The sequence below is a fragment of the Cornus florida genome, unplaced genomic scaffold (assembly GCF_030987335.1).
Source record: "Cornus florida cultivar Cherokee Brave unplaced genomic scaffold, ASM3098733v1 CherokeeBrave_3.0.0_Hap2_Chr01, whole genome shotgun sequence".
Classification (NCBI taxonomy): Eukaryota; Viridiplantae; Streptophyta; class Magnoliopsida; order Cornales; family Cornaceae; genus Cornus; species Cornus florida.
The window spans coordinates 71,203,678-71,225,682 of NW_026775571.1; the positions used below are offsets into that span (position 1 = coordinate 71,203,678).

General features: G+C 34.8%; 1 protein-coding gene across 3 annotated transcripts; it reads right to left on the reverse strand.

Annotated features, from left to right (window-relative positions):
* Nucleotides 1-62: 62 nt before the first annotated feature.
* LOC132300044 (nuclear transport factor 2-like) lies at nucleotides 63-14,723 on the reverse strand. 3 transcript variants are annotated; one of them, XM_059796985.1, is made up of 10 exons: nucleotides 14,605-14,723; nucleotides 14,299-14,411; nucleotides 14,080-14,214; nucleotides 7,824-8,130; nucleotides 7,166-7,431; nucleotides 6,832-7,018; nucleotides 6,452-6,573; nucleotides 6,292-6,357; nucleotides 5,653-5,734; nucleotides 63-886 (listed from the first exon to the last, which is right to left on the reverse strand). In XM_059796985.1, exons 2-10 carry the CDS (start codon nucleotides 14,335-14,337, stop codon nucleotides 678-680), a joined length of 1,413 nt encoding a protein of 470 aa, XP_059652968.1. In that variant the 5' UTR covers nucleotides 14,338-14,411; nucleotides 14,605-14,723; the 3' UTR covers nucleotides 63-677. The 3 variants fall into 3 exon arrangements, with proteins under 3 accessions (XP_059652968.1, XP_059652958.1, XP_059652977.1); XM_059796994.1 differs by lacking the exon at nucleotides 14,605-14,723 and adding an exon at nucleotides 1,144-1,224 and having other exon boundaries at nucleotides 748-886; nucleotides 14,299-14,598; XM_059796975.1 differs by lacking the exon at nucleotides 14,605-14,723 and having other exon boundaries at nucleotides 14,299-14,598.
* Nucleotides 14,724-22,005: the final 7,282 nt, after the last annotated feature.

The following is a 22,005-nucleotide window of genomic DNA, read 5'->3' on the forward strand; positions in this document are numbered from 1 at the left end:
ACATTTCTAATTTTAGAATTTCATCTCTCAAAACCACAAATTTTACAACTCACCAAATTGAATTCTAGAAACAATGCTCGTATATAATATCAGAAAATATAGTTACACTCCATATGTCTGAATTTACAAGCATCCAACATTTTCAAAGTGCCACAGGTTGTTCTAGAAAGTAGAAACAGAAAACAGTATGAAATTACCTGTTTGTCTCTGTCGCTCGCATTAAGAATTTAAGGCCCATTCACAGACAAGGGCACAGTTGTTAGGCTTGTGTAGTCTTTTGAACTAATCACCTTGTGATAATGAAACGCCAGTGTGAGTTTCAAATAGGGTAAAAATAAGTCGACTCGACAAGAAAGATCGTATGTGCTATCACCCAAAATAGCTTCAAGCATTTTCAACTCGACGAGAAGGTTTAATAGACAAAACTGCAACATGTTAAATTCAACAAAAGCAGAATACCTCAAAATTGCATAAATTATTCCCTCTTAAGTTAGGAAGTCTATCTAGGGAAGAAATTTTAAGTACCGAGAAATTCTCCCCGAAAAAGATTTTGTGCTGCAATCTTCCTCAGATCATCTAATTTGAAAATAAAAGCTGGTGAGCCCTTTAGAGCTGAATCTGCTGAAACAAAAGATTTTCAATCAAAATTGTCCTCCTCTGCTTGCAAACACGGTCCTTCAATCGGAAGCTTGCTGTCCATTTCTCGAGACTTGGTAGCCAGAAACCCCTCTGTCTTGACGGACAGTTTGCCTATAGAAACCATTTCCCCTCGGTCTGCTGTAGTCCCTGTCACCTCCATCCTGGTTACTTCCCCTGCCAAAACTCCGACCACCAAAACGTCCTCTTGGGGCTTCAGTGTGGTAGCCACCCCTGCCTCTACCCCTTCCTGTTCAGAACAATCTAATCATTAACAATACTGCAAGAAGGAAACATCCAAACCTGCATTTATTTTTTTCTTTTTTTCTTTTTTTTTTTTTATTAAGTATCCAAACCTGCATGTTGGGTGGGCTTATACCATGTACAAACCAAACCTCCAGTTTTTTTCAAAAGTAGTCCACATTGGCACATTATAAAGTAAAGAGCAGAAAGGAAGGAAAAGGTAAAAATGGATACAATTTTCATAGGAGGGAGAAAGGAAAGTACAAGGAAGATGACTTCAGTCTCCACGCCTGCCATATTCCAGAAGAAAGAAGGTTACAAAGTCTCTCCCTTTACGGTTTTGCCCTACAAAGTATGCAACTTGTACAGTTTCAAATCATAGTTACTTGCTGATGCTAGGTAGGGAACACTGGATACACAGTAACAGTGTTGTTTACAGGTTACAGTAGCATTATCATTCATGCTACGTTAACTCTTGCGAGTTTTTTCTTCGTTTTTTTTTTTTTTTTCAAACGATCCCAAAATTTTGCGGCCCCCTTTCTCATTTTTAGACTAAGGTGTATGTCAACTGATGGTGGACTAAATTCTGTTAACTAAAACGCCTTTTAGACTTTTTACCCATTATTTCGCTCTAGTTCTCTCTTTAGTTCTACATCACTTTGTCTATCTAACCAAACTGGCCACATCCTTGCAAAACCACCCACAACCAACCCTTTTGTCTCTCTAGCAAACATCACCACCACCTCCATCCTTCACCCTTTTTAACTCTCTCTATAGATAATCCAACTGCCACCTTTTCTTGTCTTCTATCGTTGATCTCTACAAAATTGAAAAAATTAAACTATAATTCTAAACTCAAGTCAGCAGCACAAGAAATTGTAATGACTAGGTTCATTTAATTCCGATCAAAGCTATCAAACAGAGTTGCTCTGCATGCTTCATGACATGGACCTTTAATTTTCCTTTTATCTGATTACCAGGTCAGCAAAAGGAATGGATCAAAACCAAAATGTTACACCCATTCAAGAAAATTTGTGAAATAATTAAACCCCTAAATAGAAATTATTATTACATATACAAAGAAAGTGAGATTTTGAAAGGGCTGATAAAGCACTAAAAACAGCAGCAAGTAGGAATTTCAGTAGTCTTGAATTCAATTAAATTTCCACTTCTTCAAACCACCCTACCAACATTTCTTCTTTTCCTCACTCACTCTTTGATGGTACAAATCAAGATACTTGGTGTAGAACTCGTGGTGTTAAAAAGAAAAAGTAGCGTTTGTGTGTGCTTTTGAAGTGATCTAAAGATGTAAAGGTAGAAAGGTAAGAACCATAAAAAAATAAAAAATAAAGATAAAAAGGAAACACTGTGGAAAAATTTTAAAGAGGAAATTTTTGTAAATCCATCCTTTATCAAAAACTAGTCTCGGTTGTCAAATAATAATTGGTTTTAGACACAGTAGTCAAATAATAAATGGTTTGGGTTACAAATGGGAAAACACCCAACTAATTTTTTAAAATGGACCCATGCCATAGCACATGGGAAAAAAAATTATGGAGGTGACAAAGTTTTGGTATAACTCAAAAACCTGAGGGAGAATATCATAAGCTGAAGTCCAGGAAGGTAGCTCAGTGCAAGCTTCTAGAAAAGGTAGGCTAGAATGCTTATCTGGTCAAGCAATTCGGCAACCATCAGATTTATCCTATCTTCATGTGACGGATTAATTTGATTTTCATTGGTTGGATGGCCAAATTGAGCAGCCAACAGTTGGGACTTGAATTGACAATTTACTAAAGAAACCTAGGGATGTGATTGAAGGAGGTTCTATCTAAAAGGGGTAATCAGTATTTGACTCATTGTAAACCTCCCACAGGAAGTACTTATATTTCAGAGGAGAAGTTGAAGCAAATAGACATGCCAACTTTTGTAGTAAACGCAAAACTCGGGCCAGTGATGAGTTCTCTCCATCACAGGGAATACAAGAGCAACTATGTACAGGAATGCTCACGGTCACTCTAGCAGTACTCTACACTACACACTATAGTTGCTTTTATTATTAGGGGATTTTATGCATTTTTCTCATTCATATCACATATGAACTGATGACCAGTGTTTATCAAAGGCATAAGGCCCTAGGAACAAGGCGAAGCGCACCTGAGTGAAGTGAGGCGCATAATTGAAAAATTAAATTACTATTAAAGCATTCATTTTCCATATTAAAGGTGCAAGTTTTGTCAAAGGCGTGCCTGGGCACACAACAGTCGCTAGTGTTGAACCAATATGACCCTGGAGCCTAGGAACATGCACAAGCACAGCTTTGACAACACTGCATGACAGAACATTAATAGGGTTTTAACATATAATGATCACCTAGTGTAGGGTTTTAACATATAATGATCACCTAGTGTATGGATATGGACACGGGTTTTAGGCCTTAGGGTTTTAGCATTTTTTTTTGTTTACAGGTTACAGTAGCATTATCATTCAGCGCCTTCAAAATTTCTTCTGAAAAAGGCCTTTCCAACCCCTCACTATCCATTCCAGAGATCGAATCAAACTGAAGCCCTCCGAGGGAAGGGTGCCAACTCGAAGTTTCTGTGGTAGAGAACAGTGGCAGCAGCCTTTTAAAGTATATAAAAGGCGTGGCAAGGAGGGTTCTAAGGCTCAAACCTTAATTTGGCACATGCTAGACGATGGGGGCTCCACTTGGAGTCTTGCATAATTAGGGGGTTTGGTCAAATTTCATTATGTTGGTAATTGCATCAATTAAGTTATGACCCGAACTCATAACTCTTATTTACTTTCTTCTATTTGAGCCTGTCCTTTGTCCTACATCATTCTGTGAACAACTTCTGATAAAAAGAGGCAACCCCACTACAAATCTCCTCTTCCTTGGGCAAAAGCTCTCCCTACACTACAATCCTTCCAATATGATGCCCCTTCTATGGGCATTTGCGAGCCGAATGAAGAATTTCGTGTTTCTATCCCCTTCCTTAAGCCACAAAGCCCAAGACTTTTGCTAGCAATCTCAACTATCTCCGCTTGGCACTTGACCCTTCTGCACCTCAAAACCTCCTCAATGACACCCAATCCCTCCTTCAGTCCTTCCTATCAATGTCGGCAATTTCAGAAAGAGCTCTAATCTTCCTCCATTCCAAATTACCAAAAACATCCCTATTCCATTTCTCGATATCTTCCTTAAGGAACTTCAACTTATACACAAGGGAAAAACTTGGAGAGCCGTTCATAACATAACCTCACCACCAAGACCGAACCATCTCCATAAATCCCTCTGCTCTAAGCCACATTTTCTCGAATCTGAAAGGAGAGCTCCTTTTCTTCATCCCACAACAGTCCAAAACCAGAGGAACATGATCAGACGTAGGCCGAGACAGAGTCGTCATCTTAAATTTGAGACTAATACTATTCCCCATAAGTTGTTATGTCAGGAGCAGTTTCTTTAACCCTATTATGTGTTGATGTAGTTGTTGTTGTTGCTGCTGCTGTTCTTCTTCTTATTATTATTATTATATTATTGTTGTTACTGTTATTATTATTGTTGTTGTTGTTGTTATTGTTATTATCATTGTTGTTGTTGTTGTTGTTGTTATTGTTGTTGTTATTGTTATTATTATTATTATTTATTTATTTTTCGAAGGATACCTCATCCTTCCCTCATTAGCTTTATCTTTCTCTAATGAAGTTATTGTCCTTTCTCTAATAGAAAGGTATATGATAAAACTTCACTTCGACTATATTAAAAATTCAGGTATCCAGTTACAAGATTGAATGTGGCAGGATTAAATTAAGGATAAATGTATCTTATGGAATGATCCCTTTGAAACTAAAATAAGACCACTCCCAAATGAGGCTGCTGTTGTAGAGGGTAACAGGAAATACCACTCATAATTAAGAATATAGAACTGGCTATAAACTTGGAGAGAGAGAAAAAAAAAAAAAAACCAACCAATATCTAACAAATGGTTTAGCAACCTGTAGAGGGTAACAAGTGATACCACTTAACCATGAGAGAATCCGTACATACATATTAGGAAGCATGGATACGGACATGGGTATACAAGATATGGTCACAGCAATACAACAAATCTAAAAAAAAAGGACACCAACGACAACGATATGCCAAAAATATAATAACATAATATATTATACATCCAAAAAAATAAAATAAAATAATTGATTTTTACTCATTTTTATTAACATTATCATGAATGTAATCACTAATTCGGAGCTCAGAATGGGTGTTTTCGATTTTTAAAACTTTTAAATTTTTTTTTTTCTAATTAACCCATAATCTGTTTTAAAAATGCATTAGAAATCCTTTAAAAAAAATTGTAAAACTACTACGCCATGTCCTAAAAGTATCCCAAATGTGTCAGTTTCATGTTTCAACTGTGTCAATGCCATGTCCTAATCGTGTCCAACCAAAAGAAAAAAAAAAAAAAAAAATCAAATTCTACGTCATCTAATTCCAGCAAAGTTTTGAAACTAGTCATACAAAATCTTGTTCCTGCAGAAGTTAGCAAGTTTTCACCAAAAAAGGAATCAAAGCAAAACAAAAACCGGGTAGAACCAACAATCCCTAGCAATCTTCATATCACCCAGAATTAACATGCGAGTCCAATGGAATATATAGGATAACAGCAACTTATGATGACGAAATGTTGACGCACTAGTTTGTCACATGTCTGAGAATGAGTCATTCTACATATTATTGATGAATAATAACAATTATAAGAAAATAGAAATACATACTTCCTCCTCGAGATGAGTTGCTTCTGTTCGCTCTCCGCTCTTCTATGTATACTTGATGTCCAGCAATCTGAACCGTTGATGCCTACAAAGAATTCAAAAAAACACAAAAGCTAACTCATACAAAATCAAGGCTAAATATGCGTAGATAAAGAGATCGTGGTAAGCTACAGAGCTTGGTCCAAAACATTAATTTCTATTACGACACGGAAATAAAATATTGAACTTGAAAAGTCAGTATAAGGAAAAGAAAAGTTATATTCCAGCATGGAAAAAGTAGCATGAACCCAAAAATTTAGATGTGAGATTTTTCAAGATCAAACATAACTGAAGCTCATAAAGGGTACTATAAGATTGAACATGTGTTGATACAGAACTTATGCGAAAGAAATAGAAAAATGATCATCCATCCATAACAAGACACAAGGCAAAGATTTGTTTTTATCCCTGTTAACAAAATTAAGAAAAATAAGAAAAAAGTAGATTGAAGATATGGAATGACTAGTAAAAAGTAGGAAATATATGATCTTACAACAAAATTTTAATTTTTCAGATAATTTAATATTTTACTGAGACAATCTAGAGCTAAAGAAAGTTCTGTGGTTCATGCATACATACACATGCACGCATATATATTCAGACCTTTATTGCATTTTGAACACCAGTGGTATCGTCAAATTCAACAAATGCATAGCAAACGCCAATGTCCTGCATATAAATTTGCACATATCCTCCATTAGTTTAGGTTCCTTTATGGAAGATATACAGGAATAAATTCAAAAGGGAAGCCACAAGAATGAACCTTCCGGTTTCTAATAGCCACGCCATTCAGACTTAGTCTACCAAATTTCTTAAATTCCTCCTCCATTTCAGAAGCAGACACAGTCGATGGTAAGTTTCTCACGTAAACTGACTTTATTTCACCTGAGATCATTTAAATATATTGAAAATCAAGGACCATCCACAATCATGCACTAATAACATACATAAAAATCTAAATGCATATGTAACTTTAGAGGAAAACGAAAAAATGGAACTCTTAAGGAATCAGAAATTTATCTTAATGAATTTTTTATCAATCAAATTTAAGGTTGTAATTGATTTTCTAAACAGAACATTTTTATTAACAACATCGAGTAAGATGCTGGTAACGTATCAAAGGTCTAGGGAAAGTCAACCAACCTTCATCTTCTACAGCAGAAAATTCATCGGCAGCCTCAGCCCCAGACCTTTCAAAAGCAGTTGATGCAAAGGATTGCTGAGTAGTTGGCTCTGGAACATGATGCCACTCTGAAGCAGGTGGTGTTGTCTTAGTAACAGAAATCTGAGGAGGTACTGATGATGGAGTTTGTCCTTTAGCTACCCGCAACTTTCAATGACAATCAATTAAGAAAATAGTGAGTCTCGAAAAAACAAAAAGATAAAAACCGTAAATCACTATATTTTAAATAAAATAAATAAATAATTATTTATGCATAATGTGAAAATTGGTAGAACTACAAGATATAGTGCATACAACAGAAGCATAAGTGTGCTTTTGGGGCTCCCCAGCAGGTTCTTCAAAAGGAGTAGAAAGGTTGTCTTGTATAAGGTTCATTGAACTTTGAGGTGAACCATTTGAATGTACTGCAGAATTGTCTTCTAGAATGTTTTCAGCCTCAGGGACTTGCTGCAGCCCTTGCTCCGGGAAACTGTAGTTGTCAACTGGACCGTTTCCTTGAATATTAGCAGCAGCCGCAAACTCCCTAGCCTGGACTTCTCTGCCCGTCATGTAGTTGGATACTGCAAAGCAACCACTATTTTACCTTTTTTTTTCAGGAAAAAAATCACAGTATATATATATATGCAAATTAGAACTAACAGCCTGTTTTTTGCAGAAACAAATTATTTGCAGCAAATACAAAGCAAGGGCTTTTTTAACATAAACACATGTTGCTATCAGATTATAACACTGTGTAATTGACATCCATATTAGAGTCATCAGTTATTCTACAAGTCCATTTGAATAAAATCCATTTTATGATTGTTTAAAGATCTTGGAATGGAAAAGTATAGTCATACATATTTTGTGAAGATAAAAATAAAAGCTTTTCTCCCTTTTGTGGAATTACAGATCATTATTTTATGTTCAATGAAAAAGACTTTACTTCCACATTCAGGTTTAAGAGTAATACCTTGCTCTCGAATAACAGTTGAAGTGTTTAATTTGGAATCAAGATTGGTCTGCGATAAATAGGCTGCCGGATGCTGGTGAATGGGTTCCTCATCAACAAAGTGAAAGATATCATTGAGAACAAAGTAGCCTTTCTCTTGGGGGGCAAGGAAAAAAGTCTGCATAAAGTTTCTCCTGTTATTCAAATCCTTTAGATGCACAGAACCCGAAACCATCACCAGAACACCTCCATTCCAAGATTCCAGGGAATGTGCTGTCTTGATTTCTATCCCAGTATAATTGAGAGACATAACAAGTGAATGGATTTGCTGCCATGAAAGAAGAGAAAAAAAGGGTCAAAATGTTTGACTTGCAATTACACAGATGGTATACCACAAATAATGACAATAAACAAGCAGAAAGTAGTACTAGAAATAAAAAGTACACTAGGGTTGGATAATTTGAAAGTATGTTCCACATTTCAAAGTGAAAAAGATTAAGGGACATTTAACAGAATAAAGGATAATTTGATGATAATCCTTATGTGAAGTATTGAATGACCATTCAACCCATATAGTAGAGAAGCAATATTAACAATGTTTCAGTCTTCCTTTTTTCACTCCTAATAGTAATTATTATGTCAGCACATCCAAGTGATTTATTCAATGAACAAATAAAGCTGTTTGACAAAATTTTGTCTCAAACTGTCAATGCCAGGCAAATCCCACATTTGCACACATCCTTCAGGTACAGGTATCTGGGGTGTTGAACAACTTACAGAAAAAGGGTAGCTTATAAACAATTGTTTTCATTGAATGAATAGTGATCTGGCCCAAAAAACTTCATCAGAAATGATAATAAATATCGAAGGCATGGAGGACAAAACCCATGATGGCTATGCTTTAGGGATAAGTGCAGAGAAAACTAAAAGGAGGTAGCAAAAGGCTAGACTAAGGTTGCTAGTTAAAAGTTCTAAACATATGAGCAATTTTTTTATTTAATAGATAAAGAAGAGAAACAAGCTGATGAACTTCAAAATCTAGGCAGTCATTTAGGGTGCGTTTAGTAACGTTTTTGTTTTCTGTTTTTGCAGTCTTAAGAAAGCAGAAACATGATTTTGTTTTCTAGAGTGAAAATAGAAAGCAGAAATGATGTTTATTAACACTTGTTGCCACAAATTTGAAAACATAAAACAATAATTGTGTTTAGTAATACAACATATTTGTTACAATATGTATATAATATTCTTTAAATTTTTTATTTTATTTATTATTTTTTTCATTTCTATTTTATTTTTTTCATGGCAAGAATTTTAGGAGTTAGTGATTAGAGGGGAGGGTAAATGACTTGAACACGAACTCTCGGACACAAGGAGCAACCCAACCACTCAAGCACGACACTTGCTTCCATTAATATCAAAAAGCCATAAATCTAGAAAATTTAATTTAAAATTATAAATCTTAAAAATACCCAATACGTCATAAGTACAAAATTAGATATACCAAGACAAAAACATTCCCATCAATTATGTATATAAATACATGTATATGCATGATGTATACATTTATTATGTGATATATAATATATTTAGCATATGATAATTTATTATGAATAAAAAATATTAAATAATATATCTTATATGTAATAAAATATTTATTGTGTTATAATATTGTAAATTAATTATAATTTAATATTTACATATAATATAATATAGATATGATATATAATAATACAAAATATAACTACTTAATAATTTAATAACATTATATTCTATATCAAAAATTATTTTGTCACAAAAAATCATTTACATTATTATTTAATATATTATATATTAAAATATATTTTTATCAAATAAAAAATAATACACAATATTTAATTTATTCTATATTAAAAATATATATTTTTATTAACATTTCGTATGCAACTTAGTATATAACACAAATAATATGAATTTTATTTGAAATGAATAGTGCATGTGCACTAACATTAGTGAAAACGTTTCTATGCTACAGTGCCGAAAACATAAGAAACATCATTTTGATGTTTTCTCTTTTCCTCACAAAAATTGAAAACGTTTTTTGTTATAGAAAAACAAAAACATTTTATTGAACGCAACTTTTGTTTTTGTTTTGCCTTTTTAGAGGTTGACAACAGAAAACAAGAAATGTTTCTCGTTACTAAACGCAGCCTTAGTTTTACATGTCAAGAAAGGAAAATAAAAATAGAAAAATAAAACAGAAGGGTTGAAACCTACCTAGTACCGTTACAATTTATTGGAACCGAAAAGATGAATATTCCCAGATACAAAGGGAGGGGTAGAATTTATGGCTATTTGTAAAAATAAATAGGAATACCATCAAAACCTTTCTAAAAAGAGCTTAAAAGTAAAATTTTCTAATTTATTGAGAAAAATCAACAAAAGAAACATGTGACATGCTTAAAGCTTCTAATTAGTTGCCTTCTAAAAAAGAGCATACAAGCAAAGACCTTTTTCCTTTTCTGGGCAATTAATTGTACAACGAAGAACTTTTGATAGCTGTCCTTTAATTGCTAATGAAAAAAGTCTAGGGTATCAGCTTCAAAAAACAAAATCAGTAAGCGAGATATTCAGCTTGTAAAATAATTATATAATACCCACAAAAGATAAACCTCCAGGCTCACAATGTTTCAAATATGGCTACTTATAAGTATTTAAGGACCCAAATTTCAAATAAAAACATACAAAATGATTTTTTTTACTATGAAATGATAAATCCACTGATGAGTCTTCACTAACTAACACCAATTAACAGATTATCTAGAGAATTCAGCAGCCGCATTAACATACATAATTATACTAAATTTGTGAATGCATGAACAAAGGGATGCAGATTCGCCGTAACTAGGGTGCAATAACATGGCACACGTTCAAAGGGGAAGATGGCAAAGACTCGGGAAAGACACAAGTATTTATAATACTAACCAGAAAATGTTTCGTGCACAATCCACATAATCATAACTCATAAAGAGAGAGAAGAGATAAACATGTAAGATGAAGATAGAAATCTTAATGGCTGGCAACATTGTAAGAAAGAAGTTTTAATCTTCCACGAGATCTGCCGAAATTACCACCTTAGATCGACAATATGCCTTTTCAAGTTATATCCCAAAATCTGTCAATCTCTCTACACATTTCTCTCTGCCATCAGACGACTCCTCCAATATTGACCTCTCTCCTTTTGTTTTTGATCATCATCATAATCATTTACCATCTTCAAAAAGGAAGATATCACCATCACCACCCGGTTTCAATCTCTGTCATAAGACTAGAAATTACCTTGTGCTCACTTGTTTCTTTTACAAGACTGTATTTAATTTGTCTTGTGGTGTTCAATTATGAACCACCTTGTATCCTCTAGAATGTCTAATCTAGAGTAATGTCTATTCTAGTGTGGACGGCCCAATAAAATATGTGAAATCCCTAATTAGCTTTATATTTAGTTACTTAAAATTCAAACAAGATTTTCATAATTCTAGAAATGCAGTCATTACTCAATTAAAATTTTCATTCCGAGTTCATCTTAAAAATAACAAGATGGATTTACTCAAAAGAAGATGATATATGAAATTACAGCTGATGCCATGCCCATCAACTATATTCTTTCATCTCTCCTTAACCAGTAATATCTATTTTCATTCTGAATTTTGACTTCACAGAAGATAAAAATAGATGCAATGAATTAATGTGAAAATGGGTAATTATGCAACATTGGGAGTAGAAATGATAATACAGGTGGAGGAATTGTAATTTCACTGGCAATAGGAGGTGAAAGTTGGTGATTTTTCCTTCTTGGTGGTGCAATTACAACACCAGTGATCAGTAAAAGAGAAATATTGAGAGGTAGAGAGAGAGTCAATGTTCTTGTCAGTAGCAGCAAAGTGATACCACGGAAAATATTGATGATGACCACGAAGAATTGAAAAATATGCGATAGATTCGGGAGCCAGAAAAGGAGTTGAGATGCTAAATGAATGTACTTGACTTGAAAGGGTATTTGTAAACATAAAATACTTTAAACATGATTGAGAAGCAAAAGATTCTCTGGCAATAACACCATCCGTTACTTTCATTAATATTTATTATCTCTCTCTTCCCTTCCTTGTCAAGTTAGTTTTAACAGCTTCTCTGAGTTTCATGTAACGTAGGTAACTTAAATTTGATTTACTACATAACCATGCCCATTACACTCTCAAATGGAATGATAAATATAGGATGCATTTACATAGAATAGCTGGTTTTTTTCAAAAGAAAATGAAGTGGAATGCAACTTCAATAAAGAGGGAACAAGATGGTATTCACGCCTTATAAAATAATAGTATAAATATAGATATGCATTTAATCCAACATATGCATACCATATTTAATCATAGTTTCATTGGAATTTCAGTTAGCACCTTCTCTAAACTATGTATTTCACAAACTATATACAAAATTTGGTTCTCCAACAGCCGCTAGTAGAACATAAACATCATCAATCCAGTTTTCTTGCGATCACACCCTTTTTAAAGTTGCATATAACATCATTTCAGAAGTAGAAAGTTGGCATTTCTGTTCTACTTCGTGCTCCTCCTGCATAGATACCTTTTTTTTTTTTTTGGTAAGTTACTCCTGCATAGATTTTGATTTTTTTTATATGTTCCTCCTGCATATTTACTTGAAACTTAATTGCACAGTCAAGCCCACATTCAACAATGCATAAGTTCATCTTAGGTGTATTCAACTCATCATTAAACCTCCCCCTAGACCAGAACAATCATACTTCCTCGTTTTACAAAGGGAAAGGTCATTCAAGTGACTCAAATCCCCATAGGGCATGTGGGTGTCTGACTTTCTTGCCAGGATAATAAATAAATAAATGACGAGTGAAAATGCCTTGAGCAACAAGTAAATATGGATGTATCATACAGATGTCCTACAAGGACACAACTGGACGCGTGTGTAATACAGTCCAGAAATATCCAATTTTAAAAAATAAATGAACAAAAGAAGATCGAATTGCATCCAGGATAGGCCAAGGGATACACATGGGATATCCCACAGATATGGATCAGCTTTGCAAATATATTTCTAATATATAATTTAAAAAACCTGCTAGTTTAACAAAACAAATAAATAAATAATAAAAAGGGCTTAAGAAGCCTATAGTTCCTAGACATAGAAACTCAGGTCACTGTTCTGAACTTCTTCAAGAGTAAAATTGCTGAAGTGGGAAAGAAAGGAGGAGGAAGGAAAATAAAAGAAAAGAAAAGAAAAAAAGGGTTGAAAAAGCACCACACAGCATCTAAATTACCAATTCTTTTTCCTTTTCTTTTCTTTTAAATTTGTTAGTCTTCTATATTCTATGGTTAGGCTTTTCTCTTCTTCTTCTGGCTCTTTCTTTCCTTCTCCCAAGGTATCTCTCAAATCATTATTTTCCAATATAAGTTATTTTATTTTTCGAACTATTGGAGATATATATTGTACAGTTTGTACTTGTAAGAGGGAAAAAAAAAAAAAAGTCATGTTGCAGAGGTTTCAGAAAGGTGATGAGAAATATGTCTTCACCATAAATGTGTTCGTAGGCAGTGATAAGTTGATTATAATGACCAAACTTCCAAAGAAATTGGAACTCTCTCTGTCTCACAAACACACTCGCACTAGGTTTGAAAAGAAATTGGGTTTAGGAATTTGTTAATTTTGCCATTTGCCCTTGCCAAAAAGTTCTTGATTAAGCAATAATCATACATATCTTTATAAATTAAACAAGCCTCCGATAAACATAGTGCCATTTCATGGATATCTTAGTTTTTGTAACAAATTCATTGTCAACACTATTTAAAAGTATAATTGTCCAATCAACAACACTCAAAATTGTTAAGAGTGATGCTCCTGGGCAATACTACAAGGACTGCAAATGAACCAAACTGTCCAGATGGACATTTAGTCTACTCTACAAAGCATCTTCTCCAGCCTCCATAATACATGACTATCACAATTCACAAACATAAAACATTTAAATAAACGGGAACAAAATGAGGAAGAATAAACATTATTCTCCTGAAATGCTCCATACAACAGTCGACTCAAACCCTGCTTTACATTGTAGTAGTGTTGCAAGTACATACAAAAATGGAAGTCTCCATCATTCAATTGTCGAATATTTTCTATCAATACTTGCACATAAAAAACATATCTGCAACCTTATATGCCTCTGTGTACATACTACTACATATGGAGAGAGAGAATCAGAACTCATTACCAGCATTGCCGAAGCGGTCTCTCTAGTGTTCCCATCAATTCGAAGTATGGTGCTGGCATCGCTGTAAAACTGGTGAACGAAATCAGGTTGGAGTTGAAGAAACTGGTAATACTGCCCAACGAAGTACGTCCCCACCTGAAACCACGCAATGAGACTTTAGAGAGAGAACGTCGAGAGAAACTTCGTGTACACATATGAGTGTTGAGAGAGAGAGAAAACCTGCGCAGCGGTAACCGGCAAGTGAAACGGCGTAGCCATTTTCGCTTACAGAACTCGAAACCCTAAACCCTAGAACTCCAATCGAACCCTAGATCTGCAATGCCTCTAAAGATCTGAAAAAATCATATCCTGAAATTACAATTGCATATACAAACAAAACTTTGAAAGCTTTTTAGAGAGAGGGTGTGTGTAGAGAAGCCAGATAGAGATGTGTATTCTAGACTATTATAGAAAAAGATCTGCGATTTGAGAAGGAGGTTTAGAGAGAGAAATGAGGAGATTTAGAGAGAGAAAGTGACTAAAAACCTGAGATTACACTTCATGCAATGCTCGTCTCCACTTGTTTTTTTGGCTGCTACGGCATAAACTTTGGCGCATCTTAATATCAAACGACTAGCTTTATTGCTGCTGGTTTCTATCTTGCGCTGCTGGTTCAGCATTCACACTATTCAGCTTTGCTTTGTGTGGGTGTGATGAAATGGACCCAATGTCCGAAAGCCATCAGGTCCAGCTTAAACCAATTGGGCCTATCTCGGTTCGTTCCGAACTCGAAAAGTTATTGGGGCGGGCCTGATCCGAAACATTTGAAACCCGGCCCGATCAACAACTTGTAAGAAATATAAGAAGTGCAGAGGACAAACTTGTGTTTCGAATTGAGGACACTTGGTACGGGTTATGGCAATGTAGCATGGTGTATCGCGCTCAACCCATATCTTATTCTTCCAAACTCAAAATAATTCTATTGAAATCATATTATATTTTGAAAAGTGCGCAAATAATACTTTTTATGTTCAAATTTTATTCTTGCAATATAGAAAATGAACAAATAAAGACTTTTGACGCCAAAAAGTGACTTGTGCGGGTCATTTGGCCAAAAAGACTCTTTAATACCTATATTACTCTTTTGAACTTTCCGAACTGCCCATCATTCATTTCTCTCTCATTTCTATATGTAATACCCCAATTTCATTATTTCTCTTTTTATAAATACTCTATTTATATTTCTTTTGTCTTTCTCTATAATTTCAGTTTGTATATATTTTTTTCTTCTTATTCTCTGTCTCTCCCTAAGGGCTTTCTCCCACGTATATAAATTATATATATTTAATATCATTAATAATAAATAAATTAAATTTATCTTTCTTCAAAAATTATACTTATATTCTAGTATGTATCAATGACTTTCTGCATATCGATGTGTGAGATGTTGTGTCGTGTGTATATATACAGTAATATATTTTATAGAAATAATAATATTTTCTAAAACATAAAAGTGATTTACATATTATGTTAGTAATTTATTTTTCCAAATTCACGTGAACAAATAATTAAATATTACTTTACCAAAAAAGAGAATAAAATTAAATATCAATAAGATGAATATATATACACCTAAATGTCTATACCATTTATATACTCTTTTAAAAATGAAATATTTTGGTCAAGCATTAATGCTGTGTTTGGTGTGCAGAATATGGAATGGAATGCAAGTGGGAATGGAATGATAATAACCATTCTAGTGTTTAGTTGGACCAATTTTTAATTTAGAATGGAATAAATTTAAAATTAAATTATCCAAAATATCCCTATTAGTAAAAAATAAATTAAATTAATAGAATGACATTCTTCTATAATTTTTTAAAAATAAATGGTGGAAGTGGCGGTGGTGGATGGTGGTGGAGAAGAAAGCAGTAGTGGTGTAGGTGGTGGTGTTGGAAGGCGACGGCGGTGGCAATGGTGGAAGGTAGCGGTGTTGGTGAAAGGCAGCAGTGGTAGAAGGCGGTGGCTAGAGTGTTGGTAGTGGTAGAAGGAGATAATGGTGTAAGTGGCGGTGGTAGAAGCCAATTGAGGTGACTGTAGTGGTGGTGGTGTGGCGAAAGGCAGTGGTGGAAAATGGTGAAAGGCGGTGGCGGAAGGCAGTGTTGGAAGATAGTGAAAGGTGGCGGTGGTGGTGGTGGAAGGCGGTGGTGGTGGTGGTGCTGGTGGTGCTGGTGGTGGAAGGCGGTGGTGGTGGTAGTGGTAGTGGCAGTGGCGGTGGCGGCGGTTGAAGGCGGTAGTGACGGGGTGGAAGGTGGTGGCAGTGGCGATAGCGGTGGTAAAAGGTGGTGGTAGTGGCGATAGTTGGGGCAAAGGAAGGCGGTGTCGGTGGTGACAGGCGGTGGCAGTAGTGGAAAGCGGTGGGTGATGGTGAAAGTCGGTGGCGGTGGTAGAATACGGTAGTAGTAGTGAAAGGTGGAGGTGGTTATGGTGAAAGATGGTAGTGATTTTTGGACTTAGAACATGAAGGTGGCAAAATCAAAATATTTGCACATTATTAAATGAGGAAGTGAAATGATTTTACAGTCCATTTTGATATATTATTGATTTAATAATACATTTCTTTTAAAAATGAGCAATAAATTTAGACTTCATAATCAAATTATCAAACCTTAAATGGACTAAAAATTAAGGTATTTGGTTCAGAAGTTGGAACATAAAAATAGTAAACAGTGAAATGAAAGATATCCATGCATGGTATTTAATAAGAATTAAACAATAATAATAATAATCAAGAAAATTATTGAAAATTCCATTTTATGGGATGGAGATAGGGATGGCAATTTCCTCTGACCCGGCGGATTTTCACCCCACCCCCGCCTCTAATGGGGTGGATTTAGTGGCCCTTAAATGGGTTTGGGACGAGTATGGTAAAATAATTAAAAATCCAAAGCGGGTTTGTGGCGGGGGCGGATTTAGTGATGACCCCGCCCCGACTCCGCCTTGATTATATATGTATCTTTTAATTTTTTTATATATAAAATATATATTTTATATTTTTAAGACTCTTGTTACTTTAGTGAAAGTGTCTGTTAATATATTAATATCCACTACTTAGTAATTTATAAGTTGAGCCAGCTTATTTATCAGCCCAATTTAAGCACATTGGGCTAGTTTTTTTTTTTACTACATAATAAAAGTGGTATAACCCAGGCCACCCCCGCCGCACCTCGCAATTAAACAGAGTACATGAGGTGGAGTCAATATTTTGTCTACCGGAGTAGGGATGGAGATGGTATAACAATTACAAACCCGTTCTGGAATAGGGCGGAGTTGGTATGATAAATTTTCTAACGGGGCGAAGTAAGATTTAGCCAAACCCACTCCAACTCCACCCCGCTGCCATCCCTAGATGCAGAATATGAAAATTGCGAGAAAATCCCTAGCTACCAAAATATCGCTTACCTCCTTCGAGGTTAGGTCTAATTACATGCGGTACCTCTAATGTTTCAAAAATTACACCTAACTCCCTCGAAGTTAGCTTGTCATAACACTTCAGCCTTTTCATGAATAGTCAATGCCCTTTTTTATTATGTCAGCCTATTTCCATTCAACACTATCAAATTTGTCCTTACCATAATTGTAAAAACATGTTTACCCTTAATTTTTTTTATTAAAATTACTTATATACCCAACAAAAAGGCCATTACAATATTACCAACTCTCTTTCTCTCACTAAAAATGGGTTTCGTTGCCGCAGTTCTCTGCGTCTTTCATTAACCATTCTCTTTTCCATATTTCATTCACACCTCCATGCCTCCTCCTCAACACCACCATTACTCCTCTCACTCACCACCACACTTAACCTATCAAAACCCACCACGTTTCCGTTGATAAACCCACTAAAGAGTCTTGGTTCTACATACCACAAAACCTCCACAATCACAAGACCATTCACCTCCTCCTCTTTCGAAGAACAACCCATCACTACCATAAAAGCGCAACGCCAAAGTTAATTTTTCTTTATCCAACTCTTATTCTGATTCAGAATCCGAAAACTTAACAACCCAAATGAAAATGATGAAGAGAGAGATTGACAAGACCAAGTTGCCTCCTCCTTATAACCCATTTAACAAGAAATAGTGATTGAAGAGGCAGATGATACAAAAAGATATGAAAGTGTTTCATAAGATACGCAATGACGGGCTCATCAACAATGCAGTCAAGATGTTTGACGCATTATCTATGATACCCCCGAATCTCCGGATGCGGGTTCGCCAGGCCCACGCCTGATTATCCAAAGATATCAAACCAATCAGTAATAAATGAACACAGAACACAATTAAGATAAATATGAATAAATAAAATTGCTGAAAAGAAACTAAAATGTTAATCCAGAAACGGAAAACCTCATAATAAAATTCCATTAATAAATAAACTCTTCTGATACAACTGATCCTCCATGAATACAACTCGGGAATCCATCTAGTGGACCCCTATTCAAAACCCAACTAAAGTTAAACTAAACTAAATAAGGAAATTCCAAAACTAAATATAAATAGCAGTCCTACGCAGTCGGAAAAGTGAGTGACCGTCTCTGCTCAGCATGAATAAGCTTTAAAACTGGAACCGTCTGAAACCTGAAAAATAATAGTGGGAGGCCCACGAACAAGTTCTATTATAACTACAATCCAAACAGAGACCCGATACGTAGATACATCCTAGATATCTCAACCATATCTATATAGTCCGTAAATATAAATATATCCACACTACAGGACTCTCACTGGACTATAATGGGGGTCTCAACCTGAATAGAAGGCAACATGCAAAAACGCACCCATAGGTGGGCATGAGTACCTAGACCTAACAGGGTATACCTTAACCATCATAACCAGTTACACATCCCAATGCATATACGCTCCTTAACCAACCATCCTGAGGTTCAAGCTCATATCGCAGTATCATAAATTATATATGTGAATTCCCATCCAAATCAATGTAGTGCCGCTCAACTGTTCGTTATCAAGACATGACATAAAATTAGGATTTAAATATTTTAATTAAATCCATTTCCTTCCTAATACAGAAATATAAACAAACATCCAATACATGTTGTTCAACTGTTTTAGTTGACAGGACATGCAACCATGTAGGATTTAACTGTTTTAGTTAATCCATTCCGTATGTATGAATAGGTAGGAATTAGCGTTTTGATCTAATCCGTCCCCAATATGCCACCGTCCCATACTGGTACATATAATGCATATGATCCGTAAATGATGCAACAACTCAAACCGTACATCAAATAAAATCCACATAATCCATATAGTTGATAAAAACAAATTTTAAATAGTTCATCAACTACAATCCAAAAATAACATCCCTGTAATTGCTTTAATCCATGTAATTGCAGATAGAGATTTTAATATCTCAGCAATTAAAATCCAAAGTAAACATAAAACAAGTCTGATAATTAAATGACCCCAACATGCAACCAAAACATGATTTATAAATCATACGCTAGTCCATTAAATTGTTACAACAAAACTAACGATTTAATCATGTCTATCCGTTAACAGTATGCAATATCAGTTAAACTTTCCTACTGCTAAATCCATGAGCAAAAAGACATTAATTATGCAATGTGGGCCCTAATACAGCATAATGTCACGTTTAGAGTCCATGCTACAATCTGTTAAACTGTTAAAACAAGATTAAACAGTTTAGTCCTTTCTATCCGTTAACAGCATGTAAAGTTGCTTATTTTTATACTGTTCCTTCTACTTGCACTACGGAACAAATTAAGCAATTAGAGAATTTAAAATCCCATGAAATTACATTTAAAATTCTCAGTACAGTCCTTGAATCAATCCAGAATACCAAACATGTCCAAAACAGTGTCCAAAACTGTTCCGGAACGCGTCCACACAAGGCCCAACAAGGGAGCCTGCTCTCAAAACCACATAGCAGGCTCAATGCACCATGGAGCCAGCTCCCTAACCCTTGGAGCCGGTTCTATGAAGAGGGGAGCCGGCTCCCAACCTCCTGGAACCGGCTCTCTCCCTCTTTGAAAGCAATGCTCCACTTCTGCTCTGTTTCTGATCATCTGCTTCGTCTCCGGCCTCTTCCTACCCTCCCGTTCTTCCTTAAAACCGATCTTAACAGTCTAATATATATTCAATATCATCCCAGTCCCTTGTTTATAATAGTGTAAATTAATTCAACCATTAAAATAGTACCAATTTGTATGCTTTAAAACAGACGACGAACACCAATCTTTTAAGAATTATTTCAGACAAATTTAAACACATACAGATAATCATTTTGACATATATTACGCATGCCAGATTCAATTAATATTCAATTAAAATCCTAGAGACCATCTAGGTATGCACAGAACACAGGCCAACGGGAGAGAGAAAGAAAAGAACTTGCTTGTGTGGTTTTGAATCAAAACCTCGTCGCTATCTTCCTAAGTTTTTCCGGCGATCGTGACTGCCGTCAAGGACTCCTTTGCTCTGGTTCTAACCCTCGAACAACCCTCAACCTTCCTCCTTGGTCCAGCCTAATCCTTTGGCCAAAACCTTAATCCCCTTCTCTCAATTTCTCTCTCAAAACTCACTGTATTCTCCCGTCCCTCTCTGTGCTGCTATTAGGGTTTTTCCAACCCTATTGCAGACATCATAAGTATATATATAGGTTTATAAAACCCTAACTCCACTTTTAAGAGGAGACGGAAAAGAGAAAATAAAAGAAACTCTAATATAAATTAAATATATGAATACAAGTCGGCAACCTCAAGTCTTGTGATATTATTAATATAAATAAAACCCTATAATTATTTTATACATTAAGTGATGACTAAAATTACAAATTCAATTATTAATAACTAATAATAATTAAATTAATCCACATATACACATATACCCATATATACATGTATATATATGCATGGGTAAAGCTATACCCATTTACACGATCCAAAAAGTTCATCGATCCTATCCAAGTCCAAACTCCGTTTAAAACTAAAAATAATACATTTAATTTAACATTTAATTACCACATAAGCATATACTTCAATTAAAATAAATAAATTAATTAAACAATTAACCACCAGCCAAGTAAACCAATACAGAATTTAAAACATATACATGAAACCATATAAGCACACACTTTAAAATTAAACAAAATTAGACAATTAATTTAACAAACAATTCAATTAAATAACAATTAGTCAATTAATGTAAATAAACAGGCAAACAAAATAACCAATTTAAACAATCAATCCAATTAAATAACACAATTAATCAATTAAATATAAACACATATCCACATAAGCACATAAAATACAATAATTAAATTCCAATAAAGTCCTTTTTAAAATTAGGCATATTACATTATCTGACGGACGGACTCACCCATGAAGTGCTTGAATTGTTTGGGAAAATCAAGGATAAGGGCACACACTGCTATTATTGAGTCCTATGCCAATGTTAGGCAGGTATGGCCATTTAATAAATTTGAGTTGTTTTTTTTTTTTTTTTTAACCTTTGTATAATGATTTTTCTTAAATAATACAATGGGCATCAGTGATGGTGGCTATGGGCGTCGCGGCGGTGGTAAAGATGGTGTACGTATTATGGCAGGGTGGCTGAGTTGTGGCAGTGGTGGTGGTGGAGATGGTGGTTGTGGTAGTGGCTATGGCTGTCGCGGTGGTGGTGGAATGGTTTTTTATATCTTAATTATTAGTATAATATCTACTTGTTTATATCTTAAATAGAAGCATATGATAAAATTTACGCAAGGAATGAATCTGTCTTAAGATTATTGGTAAAATATATGCTTCATGTGACATTTAAGATATAACAAACCTTATACTAATATGTGATGAGTTAATTAAAATATTTAATTAAATATGCAAAATAAAGCAATAAAATAATAATAATA

Bases quoted from the DNA above. Each gene is read 5' to 3' on its own strand.
- LOC132300044 (XM_059796985.1), bottom strand. From the start codon at position 14,337: ATGGCTACGCCGTTTCACTTGCCGGTTACCGCTGCGCAG. The intron at 7,432-7,823 runs GTATTACTCTTA...GTTGCTTTGCAG, and splicing joins AACTGTTATTCGAGAGCAAG to TATCCAACTACATGACGGGC. The intron at 6,358-6,451 runs GTTCATTCTTGT...ATTTATATGCAG, and splicing joins TGGCTATTAGAAACCGGAAG to GACATTGGCGTTTGCTATGC.